General features: G+C 34.0%; 2 protein-coding genes across 3 annotated transcripts; both read left to right on the top strand.

Moving 5' to 3' along the window:
- Nucleotides 1-1,152: 1,152 nt before the first annotated feature.
- On the top strand, nt 1,153-4,040 carry LOC112038110 (organic cation/carnitine transporter 2-like). 2 transcript variants are annotated; one of them, XM_065773290.1, is made up of 3 exons: nt 1,153-1,315; nt 2,426-2,615; nt 2,712-4,040. In XM_065773290.1, the coding sequence occupies exons 2-3, from the start codon at nt 2,492-2,494 to the stop codon at nt 4,031-4,033; spliced, it is 1,446 nt and encodes a 481-aa protein (XP_065629362.1). In that variant the 5' UTR covers nt 1,153-1,315; nt 2,426-2,491; the 3' UTR covers nt 4,034-4,040. The 2 variants fall into 2 exon arrangements, with proteins under 2 accessions (XP_065629362.1, XP_065629361.1); XM_065773289.1 differs by having other exon boundaries at nt 2,426-4,040.
- A 3,054-nt stretch (nt 4,041-7,094) lies between these two features.
- On the top strand, nt 7,095-8,030 carry LOC112038111 (organic cation/carnitine transporter 2). Its single transcript, XM_024070931.2, has one exon. It carries the CDS (start codon nt 7,095-7,097, stop codon nt 8,028-8,030), a length of 936 nt encoding a protein of 311 aa, XP_023926699.2.
- The last annotated feature ends 5,983 nt before the right edge of the window (nt 8,031-14,013 follow it).

Raw genomic sequence — 14,013 nt, 5'->3', positions numbered from 1 at the left:
ACGTTTTGCATTCCCTTCTCACCCTACTATATATACACCCTTATACCCATCATATTGAGAGAGCTTCCAAAGAGAATTTTGTGAGAGAAAACCCTAGAGAAATACAAGATTGATTCATCCCCAATCTTCATCTAAAGAGACTCTACAAATTCCTCTACTCTCTTCCTCTCCATTGTCATACCCTTGAGAGGTCATTTACCAAACCCTTATCTCACCACACCCACGTCTGTGAGAAGGTCCATTTGGTGCTTTGGAAAGCAGTTTGGAAAGGAACCAATATACATTGGTTGACTTATGATAATTATATTCTTTATCATCAAATTAAGCAACAATCAACTTTTTGTGTAACTGTTGTATTATTAGAACCTACGATCCAACAAAAATTTTAAAAACTGTAATCGATCTTTCTAAGATTAAATAACATATTAGTTATTCATATCCATTTTGATATTTCATATTCATATTCATGATTGAAGCAATAATGTCTATATTTAAATACATAAAAGTGAATGCTATGAAAGAGACGTGGAATTAAGAAGAATCAAAACCCATACAAATATTTTCCCAAGGCTAGGTAACGTGTCAATTGTCATTCATAAATGCAGGACGTGGCACACACTCTCCTTAGCTTAAAACAACGAAAAAGCATTTATTCAATCACATTTATGTCACTCCAATATTTTCCTTTTGCCCTTTTGATAAACATAGTTCCATTTTGCGATTCAACACACTTCGAAGGACTCACGTTGTGGCTAGGGCTCCCCTGAAGTTTAAAGAAAAAAAGAAAAAGAAAAAAGAAAAAAGGTATTCTTGGCCTAATTTGATTTGTGCCAAAGAAAAATTTGACTTGGGTCCCCACTCAAAAACAAAATTTTACCAATTAGGAAAACTTAGCCTAGTTAACGAATAATAATAATAATAATAATAATAATAATAATAATAATAACTTCACAACACTTTCATATCATATTTTAGATAACATGTTGTTACTTGTTATTATTGGCGGTATTAACAAGAACTTACCAAAAATAGTCTAGGTTTCCTATTCAAAAGCGAGAAATTCTTAGGTATTCTTGGTCCTCTAGAGCACGGACAATGATACTCCATCTTTTTATATTCATGATGGAGTTCATTCATTAAATTCATGGTGGGGTCATCACAAATGTGAGAAAATGGAGCACAATTTCTCCATACTCTAGAAGTACCTAATAAATTTCATTCTAAAGGAAGAAAGTGCTTCATCAACTCCATCTCTCTCTTTCTTTCTAAAAGTTCTCTCTCCTGAGGCCATTCCCCCATAGCCAAAGCTCTGCTGGTAATCTCTCTCTCTCTGTCTCTCTCCCTCGCTCACTGGTGATCTGGGTTTTCTCTTTTTATCGTTTGTTATTCAGTCATTCTCTCTAATCTGTGAATGCTAGTGTACTCTGCTGAAGGGTGAAGACTAAAGTAGACTGCTTTTGTGGTTGTCTTGTCTGCCGATGTCATTAAAAACAATAGTAAATAACTTTGTGATTGTCAATTTCTTTTCATTTTTGGTTAGTATTCAAAATATATATTAGAATGAAAATTTATAATATATTACCGTGTAGTGTGTGTGTATATATATATATATGATACTATTGTTTATATTGTATATTAATATATTTGTCGTTGATATTTGCTAAATTATTTAATTTTATCTAGCCGTATTTACTTGGTAGTTAACACTTATTGTTCATTCAATCTTAATCCTTTGTCCTAAAGATTGAAACTTTAGATAATGAATCCCTTAAAAAGGCTCGTAGATTATATGAACTTAAGAAAATGAATATATATAAGTATAAATTGTTCCCTTGGAACATGGTCCTAAATTTCAATAATTAATATGAGATTATACCGGTGTATGAGATGAAAATATAAATTTATGGAATTGTGTAACTGTGTATATAGAAATAGATATAGTCATACAGCTATAAAATTTAGTTATAGACTCAATTATTAATGATTTTATTTCCATGAAAAGAAAGTAAGACAACTTTTTTACTTAAGAATTTAATTATATTTAGATTGTCCCCCCAGAAGAAATTCTTGGCTCTATCACTGTTTATTGTTTTGTTATTTAGAATTGATTGGCTGGTTTATTTTTCTCTTGACAAAATTATATCCTATTTGCAATGGTGTGTACAAATATATATATTTTTATTTGTTTTGTCGGAACAGAATAATTTATTTGGTTTGTTGTTTAGTGTTTGTGGTGACTTATTTGTTTTGACATGCGATGCAATTTATTTAAATTTATTAAGTTGAAAAGTTTTAGTTAAAATGAAATATTTGGTTACCTGTTTGGTCATAGCTTGGATATAATTTATTTATTTATTAAATTGAAATATTTTTGGAGTTAAAATGAGTAATGAAAAATTGACTTATAAATAATATCCAAATGCAGGTTAAATGAAACAAGACCATCAGAACTTGAAGTGATAGATCTACAAGCCAAAGTCATCAAAGATTTATGGAAATATCTACTACAACCCATAATCTCACGCGGACTAGCTCTGCTGACCAAGAGACTCCAGGACTCAACCAAGTCCTTCCTCCCTTGTCTCTAGATGAGACGATTGAACAAATTTTAGGAGGTTTGGGGTGGTCTCAACTCATTCAAGCCATTCTTGTATCAGTCCCAGCTTTATTTGATGCACAACAAACATTTATAAGCATCTTTACTGACGCAGAGCCAAATTGGCAGCTCAACACAACATGCAACTCAAACTCCAATATCTGCAAACTCCCAAAAAGTGCTTGGTCTTGGGATGAACCTTCTCATAAGACAATCATATCGGAATGGGGTCTCGAATGTGCTAGTTCATTCATCACAGGACTTCCTGCTTCATCTTTCTTCGTAGGCAGCATAGTCGGTGGATTAAGTCTTGCTACACTTGGCGACATCCGTCTTGGTAGGAAGAACTTGCTTTACCTCTCATGCCTAATAATGTGCTTTACCTCGCTTTTCACGGCATTCTCGATTAACATTTGGATGTACTCGACCTTGAGACTTCTAAGCGGGTTTGGTCGTGGCTCAATTACAACATGCACTTTGATTTTGTTAACCGAGAGAGTGGGAAAACAGTGGCGTGGACAAATAGGGACAATGACATTTGTCTTGTATTCATTCGGGATATTATGTTTGCCAGCTGCGGCCTATTTGAACAGAGGTTCATCATGGAGAATTCTTTATCTCTGTACTTCTATTCCAGCAATCTCATACTGTATAATTACTTATTACTTTGTGCATGAATCTCCTAGATGGCTTTTCATGGAAGGACGTGACACAGAAGCCAAAGCAGTATTGAGAAAACTTGCATCTATAGAAGGCAATAGTTTAGACTTAGACCTATCTAGCGTTCATCTTGGGCAAGAAATATCAACAAGTAATCCTTACAAATTGATGAAGGACTTATTTAAGAGAAGATGGGCATTGCGACGGATATTAGCAACTATGGTACTTGGTTTTGGCATTGGATTAGTATACTTTGGTATGTTATTTGGTGTAAGAAATTTAGGTTTCAACCTCTATTTGGGTGTCATGTTTAATGCCTTATTGTTAATACCTACAAATTTAGTAACCTTGTTCTTTATATCAAGATGGAAAAGGAAAGGTTCATTGTTTGCCTTATGTATAATAAGTGGCATATGCAGCATAATGTGTGTTGTAGTAGGCAGTAGTAGAGAAGGCATACAGATCGGGCTAGAACTAGCATCTTTCTTCTGCACCTCTTTGGCATTAAATGTGTTGATGATATTCACAATTGAATTATTTCCAACTACTGTGAGGAACTCGGCCTCAACTTTGGTCAGGCAAGCAATTGTCCTTGGTTCAGTGTTTGATCCGATATTGACTTCAGGAGGGAAGAGAAATGGATTTTTATCGTTTGGAACTTTTGGATTAACAATATTATTGTGTAGTTTCATTGTGATCATTTTACCAGAGACAAAGGGTAAAAATCTTTGTAACACCATGGATGAACAAGAGCGTGTGAATAATATAATTGTATAAGTGTTGGGTAAGTAGTACTATTATTAAAATATTTAATTTTATAATGAAGAAAAAAATGTTTCAATTTTTTGCTCATTCGTTAAAAAATTATAAATTTTCTCTTTGGAACTCTGGCTTACTTTTCCATTGATAGCAAAATGAAGTTATTTTTCCTTATACAATTTTTTCTTCATAAAAAGAAAATTACACCATTGTTACAACCAATAGATCTCAATTTATATATGTGATTCTTTCCTCATTTTCTTTCTATCTCTTTTCTCGCTTCTATGATTTCTTAGCTTTTCTCTCCATTTGATCAAGTAGTTTGATAAATGTTCTATAGATTTCGAAGTAAAAAAAGTCTTTTTGTACTTGCTCCAATTCTAAGTGTATGTTTGGTTTGCGCGTCCACGTTAGGCGTCTGCGTTTTCAGCTTCTTTTTCAGCCAAAATTGTTACTCTTCATTACTGTTGCAGCTACTGTTCATTGAACAGTAGCCACAATATTTGACTTTTACAATGAACAGTGCACAATGTGCACTGTTCACGGACCTACAAATTTCACTTTTTTACAATTTTTTCATTAAAAATAGGTCCAACGATACTATTCACACATTTAAAAATTATTTTGCTACAGTATTTTTCAGTTTTCAGTTTCAGTTTTCAATTTTCAGCTGTATCCAAACGGATCCTAAGAGAGAAACCACATGTATGGCTAAAAAACAATACACTTCGAAAGAAAAAACTTACATTTTTTTTTCTTAGTTTTATATTTACTCTCAGTCCTACTCCTAGGTATGTTACTATTCTTCTTTATCATATATTTTTATTTCATCAATATTACATATTAATATAACAAATTATTATGCATTCGATGGTTGTTGTCTTACTAATTTATAAAGTATTAAATACCATTTTTAGACTATTATACGATGTAATTGTATTAAATGCTAAATTGTATTTAGAATACTATTTTAGATTATTGTATACAATAGACAAAGTTGTATATATAGCAAAATAAATAAAGGCGAAAACACTATTTTGGTCCCTACATTTTGGTGTAATAGTTAATTTGATCATTACATTTTGGTAGCGGTCAATTTGGTCCCTATTATGTTCAACTTACAATAAATTTGGTACTTACTGTTAACTCACTAACAAAAAATGCCTACTTGGCTAACGGATTACACAATTGTCACATATGAAGCTGACATGGCTAATTAAATGATAATAATAAATTTTAATAATATTAAAAAAGCCAAGTGGACCAATAATAAAATAACAACAAATGAAAATAAACACCTCATCACCTAGCCAACAATATGAATTGTCTAATAAGCCACAAATACATTTCACCACTTGTATAGATGAATCTCACACTACCCATGTAACAAAACAATTTTAATAAATCTTCACCAATAGTCAGATCTAGCCGCTGCCGATATACACACCTCCACCTTCACATTCAACCTGAGAGTGCCATGGCTGCTTCAACCTCACTATCCATTCCAAATCTTCAACTTTAGTCTTCAGTTGTGCCATGATCGGCTTGGGCATTCTCGATCAGATCTTGAGGTTCATTTAAAGTTTTGTTCATCAAAGGGGCGTTGGGCTTGATGAGATTGATAGAACTTTTTTCTTTTATCTTTTTTAATTTGTAAAATAACATTAAATACAAATGGTACCAACAAACTGAAGAAAAAAAAAAAAAAAAAACTCAAAATCAAATACCAAGTTTCACTAGTTGCTGGTTGATATATCCTAGAATCAAAGTAACAACAAATTAAAGAAAAAAAAATTACATAATTCAAGACTTTGTTGGTAACGAATGACCTTCTAGTAAAATTGCAGACACTTAAAAATTTACTACATTGAGAAAAGAAAAACGAAAAACTCTCACTTCTACTAAAATAGCCCAGCCAACACCTTCGGCAACAAAGTTGACCCACCTTCATACACTCCGGTTATGAATGTGAAGGTGGAGGTTTGCAAATCGATGACTGCTAGATCTTATTGGTGATGAAGATTTTGGAATGATTCGTTACATAGTAACATATCTTTAAGTTTAAATGGTAAATTTGTTTGAGTTAGTGGATTAGAAAACTCATGTGGTGATGATGTGTCTCAGAATTTTTTTTGTTTGACGTGGAATTTTATTTATTTTTACAAAAATGCTTACATGGATTTTTTTAATATTTAATTATTTAATTATATATTATTATTTTAACCACGTATGTACCAATAATGCAAACCGTTTGTCATATATGCATTTTTTGTTAATGAGTTAATGGTAGGGACCAAATTGGTTGTAAGTTGAAAATAACATGGACCTAATTAATTGCTATCAAAATATAAAGACCAAATTAATTGTTACGCCAAAATATAATGAACAAAATGCTATTTTCGCCATAAATAAATTCATTTTATTTTTTAATTGCCCCTTGACAAATTCCTAACCACTTTGACCCTCCTTAAAAAAAAAGTCCTAGAGCCACTTCTGCATCCGAGGGTCCGCTTTATCAAACACTAGTTGAAATTCTGCAGCCGGGAGATTCGCTTAGGATTGATCACAAGAAAAGCATATTCATGAGCAAGTTTGCGAAATGGTATTACGTAAGGAACTAACCAAGCGCCAGCTTAGATTGACCATGGAACAGTGGTGTACGTAGCATCAAGAAGATTTGACATTTGCTTTGGTTTCCTGATATTCCGGTGTATACAACGTTAGCTATTTTGTTTGTATTCATGATAATCGGCGTACTTTGTACCAGTAGATTGAGAAAATTTGTGTTTTTCTTAAAACAATAAAAGTAGCCATTCCTCGTGCACGTGGATATTTGTATGAGATTGAAATATACCTTACCTTGGATTAAGAATTTTTGGAAGCAATTAATGGGGATGCCATGCAGTTATTGAAGTCATCGTTGAGCTGTAATATGCCTAATAATTAAACAATTAAATAAAAGCTAAAACATGAAAGGTACGTAGCACAATTCAATGTCATAGGGCACAAGACCATCATTATTTAAATGGTAGTTCTACAAGCCAAGAGTTATCAAAGTTGTACGTAGCACAATTACAATATGGCCTTACCAAATATAAACCAAAACCTCACAGACACTCACTCAGCCGAGCAAAAGACTCCGGAAACCAAACAAGTCCTTCCTTCATTGTCTCAAGATGAAACCATTGAACAAATTATAGGAGGTTTTGGGTGGTCTCAGTTCTTGCAAGCCCTCCTTGTATCAGTCCCAACGCTCATTGATGCACAACAAATATTTATCAGCATCTTTGCTGATGCTCATCCAAAATGGCACTGCAACTTGAACGCAACATGCAGCCCAAAGTCCAATATTTGCGAACTCCCAAAAAGTGCTTGGTATTGGGTTGATTCTTCTCACAAGACAATCATATCAGAGTGGGGTCTCGAATGTGCAAGTTCATTCATCATGGGCCTTCCTGCTTCATCATTCTTCTTAGGATGCCTAATTGGTGGATTCACTCTTGCTATATTTGGTGACTTCTGGCTTGGTAGGAGGAAATTGCTTTACCTCTCATGTCTAACAATGTGCTTAGCCTCGCTTCTCACAGCTTTCTCGGTGAACATATGGATGTACTCAGCCTTGAGACTTATAAGCGGCTTTGGTCGCGCACCAATTATATCATGCTCTCTTATTTTTTTAACAGAGAGAGTGGGAAAAAGGTGGCGTGGCCAAATTGGTTCGATCGGATTTTTCTCTTATGCAGTTGGGTTAATGTCCTTATCAGCTATAGCATATCTGAATAGAGGTTCATCATGGAGAAAACTCTATCTGTACACTTCTATTTCATCAATATCTTTCTGTATCATGACTTACTTCTTTGTCTATGAGTCTCCTAGGTGGCTTTTCATGCAAGGGCGTGACAAAGAAGCTGTTGATGTATTGAGAGGAATTGCATCTATACCAGTCAAGAGTTTAGACTTGTACACATCTGTAAGGTTGAATTTAATCAACAATTTAATTGGTTTTATTCCATGACCAATTTGCTTGTAATTTAACACTTAGCAACCATGTATTTAGATGGGAAAATTGTAAGGGTAGTGTGTGAGAAGATGTGAAGAAAAGCTCAAGAGTGTGCAAGAAAAACAGAGGCACGCGGCTAGGGCTCGTGGGTGGATCGCGACTGGCAAGCCGCCAAAGGCTGGCACGTGAGAGGCACACTGGAAAGCTGAAGGGTCGCGCCAGCTGTCATGTTACAGGACAAAAGTTCCAGACTGGCCAGGCCGTTACGTCGCGACTTGAACTCGCGACTTGGACAAGCCGCGAGACCAAGTCGCCAACTTGCCCTGTTTGGCAAAAACTGACGTTTTGCATTCCCTTCTCACCCTACTATATATACACCCTTATACCCATCATATTGAGAGAGCTTCCAGAGAGAATTTTGTGAGAGAAAACCCTAGAGAAAAACAAGATTGCCTCATCCCCAATCTTCATCTAAAGAGACTTTACAAATTCCTCTACTCTCTTCCTCTCCATTGTCATACCCTTGAGAGGAACACCCTTATACCCATCATATTGAGAGAGCTTCCAGAGAGAATTTTGTGAGAGAAAACCCTAGAGAAAAACAAGATTGCCTCATCCCCAATCTTCATCTAAAGAGACTTTACAAATTCCTCTACTCTCTTCCTCTCCATTGTCATACCCTTGAGAGGTCATTTACCAAACTCTTATCTCACCACACCCACGTCTGTGAGAAAGTCTATTTGGTGCTTTGGGAAGCAGTTTGGAAAGGAACCAATATATATTGGTTGATGCTATGGTCAAGTAGCAGAATCTGGCAAGCTAAAAAAGAAATAGGTTCGGCGTAACCTCGTTAGAGCAAGAAGTTTGGAGGGCTTAGGTACTTGGGTAGATTAGGCTTAGAGGGTTTTTTGCTGTTCATGTATCCCAACTATATTCTTTAGTGGATTTTATCACCGCTTAGAGGGCGGCGGAAAGGTTTTACGCCGAGGACTTCGGTTTCCTCTTCGATAACACATCGTGTGTTGTCTGTGTATTTGCATCTCTCTTTCCTTTATCTTTGCCTCATATTTATTGCTGTGGATGTGTTTATATTTGGCTTAGATTGTTTTATCAATTCTGTTATAAGCTAGTTATCATATTCCGCACATTAATTATTTGATATAAAACTTGAATTGGTATTTTGTATCTAGGGGTCTAAACGTTCAAGGGTATTTCATACCCATATTGAACTTTCAACATCCAACATTCCCCTCAGGAAGGAAATATCAAAGGTTAATAATCCTTACAAAGTAATGAAAGACTTATGCTAGAGAGGATGGGCTTTAAAACGGATATTGGCAAGTATGGCACTTGGGTTAGGCATTGGAGTGGCATTCTTTGGAATGTTATTCGGGGTAGGAAATTTGGGTTTCAACATCTATTTGAGCGTCGTATTTAATGCCTCAATGTTGATGCCTTCAAATTTACCATCCTTGGTCTTTATCGAAAGATGGAATAGGAGAGGTCCATTGTTTGTGTCTTGTATAGCGAGTGGCATATTCAGCATACTGTGTTGTATTTGGCCGTGGTGGAGAAGGCATACAGATTGGGTTAGAACTAGCATCTTTATTTTGCTCATGTTTTGCGTATAATGTGTGGCTGATATACACAACCGAGTTGTTTCCAACAAGTGTGAGGAGCTCGGCCACATCGCTGGCTAGGCAAGCAGTTGTGCTTGGCACAGTGTTTGATCCATTATTGACTTCAGCAGGGAGAAGAAATGAGTTCCTAACTTTTGGGATTTTTGGACTGGCAATATTTTTGTGTGGGTTCTTTCTAATCTTTTTACTAGAGACAAAAGGTAAAGCTCTTTGTAACACCATGGATGAACAAGAGCAAAAAGATAGCATAATCGTTTGAACTTATATTACATATTATATATAACACCATGTTGACGGTAGCTTATTTTACATAGCATTTATAGGTGTTAAGTGCGCCTTTGTAAGGTGGAAAGATGAAATAATTTGGTGTTTGCATTTACTCAATATTTTAAATTTTAACATTAAATAGAGGGGGAGAGGGCATATTTGGAAAAATTGATCTGTCTTATCTTAGTTTGACCAGATTGTATCCATTCGGCAAGTACAGGGTCCAAGTTTTGGAGGGCATCAACGATATGTTTAAATACTACTTATTGCACTTAGGGTCTGTTTGAATATCATTTATTGCTGAAAACTGAAAATTAAAAATACTGTAGCAAAATAATTTTTAAATGTGTGAATAATACTGTAAAACTCATTTTTAATGAAAAGTTTGCTAAAAAATAAGATTTGTGGGTCCTCTAAACAGTATACAAGACCTACTGATAGATGCAAACACGCACCACAAGCGTTCAAAACGCTATCCAAACTCCACCTAACTGTTATGTTTGTATTCTAGCAAACTTTTTGTCCTTATTATTATTATTTTTTTTTTCAGAGAGATATCTAATTGATTAGTTTAAATTTGAAAAATTCCTCGTGCACTATTTTGTCTTTGTTTAATTATGAGCAGATTGTACCCATTATACAGGGTCGAAGTTTATAATAAACATTTTTTTGGGGGGGCACTATTCTAGCAAACCTTTAGTCGTCATTGTACTTCAGGTATCCAATTAACTAGTTTGAATCATGCAAAATTCTCATGAATTATTTTGTCTTTGTCCCCTTTGAGTCCAATTTAATCTTCCAAAGTTTTTTTTTTTTTTTTAATCTTCCAAAAGTTTATTATAAACTACTTAAAGACACAACAGCTAACATTGTTGTTAGAGGCGTTTTCGGCACAAGCAGGCCTATAAAATTTTAACATTCTTCTCTACTGAGAGTTCCACTTCGAAATATAGAGAATTCAATGGGATGACCTTAATTTCAGCAACTATGTAAGCATCAAGTATTAACACTTCCAACAACCTGAAATTCCATCCCCCACCCTCCACGTCAATCAGCTATACGTACCTAACATGGTTATCTATCTTATGTTTGGACTTTGGACCAGATATCCACTCATATTTGGACTGATCTCCTTTCATCACGAATACAAATCTGTTTCCCACTTTTTATGTTCAATCAATAATATAATATATATTATAGTATGATTTGTCTTTGATTTTTTTTTTTTTTTTTCACTTTAAACTTTGTTTATTTTATAAAGAAAGTCAAATAAAAATATAACAATTTGTGATTAGTGAAATATAAAATAAAACATAAAAAATGGGATAGAGAATTTGTATTCTATAATCCACCTTGCTTAGCTTTTGTGCCGAGAATGTACTATATGCCGTGTTGTTTGTTTGTTTGTTTAGACCCTTAAACCAGATTATTATTTAACCTAATATATTAACCAAGTAATTATTTAGATTAATTATTCAAATCTAGGTTAAACAATAATAAATCATATCAGGTACAACAGCGGAAAAGTAAATAGCACCACGATATAATGACTTAGAAAAACTAATGAAACAAACCATTTCAAGGTAAAAATTGGGGAGGATTTGATCTAGCAATTCTTAAGGTAAAGCAAATCCACTATAAGAAAATTGAAGTTTTTACAATCAAATTTAATCATAAATCTATTGCTACCTTAAGTAGTAACTTACTAACACGACTATTGCAACACAAGCACCACGCTTGTGACTTTGAAATCCCACTCAAAGGTTTAGCAACACAAACTATCTAGTTTGTGACTCCAACACCACCCTTGAAGGTTTTGATCATCAGCAGTTATTGATCTTCTTGCAGAAACTTCAGATCTACCGAATCTAATGATATAAGAGTAATTTCCAGCGATGACTTTTAACGAGGAAGACACATTACCTTTTAGATCTCACTAGAGCACCTCCAAAGTCCTTTTCAGATCTATCAAAACGTACCTTAGAGTTTCCTTTAATTACTATGTGAAATAGATCTGAAACACTAATCACTTAATGGGCTTAACAGATTGATGGGCTTAATTAAAATTCTACAGACCCATTTTTGATCAATCAAACTTGGCATGTTTCGAATTCTTCATTCTGCAGCTTGTATGTTTTTGTGTTCTAACTTGTAACACCTTGGGCATTATCTAATCAAACCTATAGATCTAGGAATCTATATCTGGACAAGTTGTGCTCACTGTTTGCTAATTATTCAAAACTTTTAGAACCTAGCACATGCATATGAAGGGTGTGACCTAGCATAGCATGAGAGAAACTTGAGTTCGGGCATTAAAACCCTATAAATAAGGAATTAATGTGATGCAGAAGCATCCACCCTTGTTTAGCCAACATAGTCTAGTTAAAGCATGAAGGTCATGAAAACCAGACCCTTTTTAGTTATGAAGAACACAATTTTGACCATTTCTTCCAATGTATTTTCTTTTCCTTAACCTCATATGATACAAGAGCCGTAAAAATATACTTTAGTCATTGAGAAAGCTTGAGAATAGTATTTCAAGTTTGGCCCTTTTTTTAATTTATCCAAGGAATTTTAGCAATTTTTCTAATACGTAGGACACTCCCTAAAAGCTTATGACAATTTCTTTTGAAATCATCTACATCATTAATGTTCTTAAACATTATTTTCATGTTATGAACATTAAAACACTTTAGTTCATCAATGATAATAGGGGTCAAAGATCACACTCAATATATAAATCCTACAAGAGTGTACCTACATTCTAATACCAATCTAAAAACGCGGCTATAGACCAAATGGACCTATAGCCAAGTTTTTAGGAGCTACAGCCGCATTTTAAAAACATAGCTATAACCCGCATTTTTGTAGTGTGTCAAGAATCTTCTTTCAATCCATTGAGCTATGATCAAAAGGTTGTTGATGACACTTTGTTCAATCGATGGAAGGGAAATCAAAATCTTCAATTATATCTTCTTTGAGCTACATCTTGGACTTGTAATTTTGAACTCTTAATGACACATTAGAGACTCAATTAATATTATATTGTCATGGAATTTGTCAACCTTAAACCTTACAGGAGTACCCACCCATAGAGTGATGAATCATAAGCACCAGTAATAACCTATTGAAATAAGATCAATATCAAATACAAACTATGCTGGAAAATATTTCAACAGACAACCAAAATCGAGATGAAATAGATCACCTCAGTCCACTAACTCAAGACTAAGAAATAATATATATATATATATATATATAAAGATATTGGTTCATTAACATATAGGAGAGTTACTATGATTATTCGAAGAAAAAAAAAAGAGTTAGTATGATTATGCCAAAATAGGGGTAGTTATTGTTGATTGTCTCCCTCATCCATTCTATTTAAGGAATTAAAAAAGGAAAAAAAAAAAAAAAAGAAAAAAAAAAAGAAAGAAGTTATATAAGAATAAATAAAATTGGTTGTACGTAGCCCTAGATGACCTATTCATTTGTCTTCTACTAATAATTAATATTTAGTAACCACAAGGCCATTGCACTTTTTGTTTTCTCAAATAATATATTTATTTTAATAATTGATAATTAGGGATTGAAGGATTTTTAGGGTTTTAGACTTAGTTGTCTTAGATTTTATCAAATATTAACTCAATAATTAATTAAATTAATTATGCAATAGATTTGAATAAATTAAACATCAAACAAACATAAACACGAACACCAAGAATGATGACTCAGAAAAACTTTTGAAACTGTGTTTAATGTAAAAAACTTGAAGAGAATTTAACCTAAACAATCTTCAAGGAAACATTTTACTAATAGAATGAAAGTTTATACAATGGTCTTAATCCTAAATTTACTGCTACCTCATGTAATACTTACTTGATCACAGGTAACTCCAAATCTACGAGCTCTTCTATTGTGAAACTATTGCACACAAAACATAGGTTTTCACGTGACATCTAGGATTTGTTATGAAAATGTTGTATACATAGCACATCTCTTTTAAAAAAAACTTGGTGCAGTTTATTGTCAATACCTAGGTTCTCTGCTTTTAGAGGTCCCACCCCACCAACCCCCCCCCCCCCCCGGGG

The sequence above is a fragment of the Quercus suber genome, unplaced genomic scaffold (assembly GCF_002906115.3).
Source record: "Quercus suber isolate HL8 unplaced genomic scaffold, Cork oak 2.0 scaffold_72, whole genome shotgun sequence".
In the NCBI taxonomy this organism is placed as follows: domain Eukaryota; kingdom Viridiplantae; phylum Streptophyta; class Magnoliopsida; order Fagales; family Fagaceae; genus Quercus; species Quercus suber.
The sequence above is the reverse complement of the archived record's forward strand: the minus strand, read 5'-3'. Positions and strand labels throughout refer to the sequence as shown.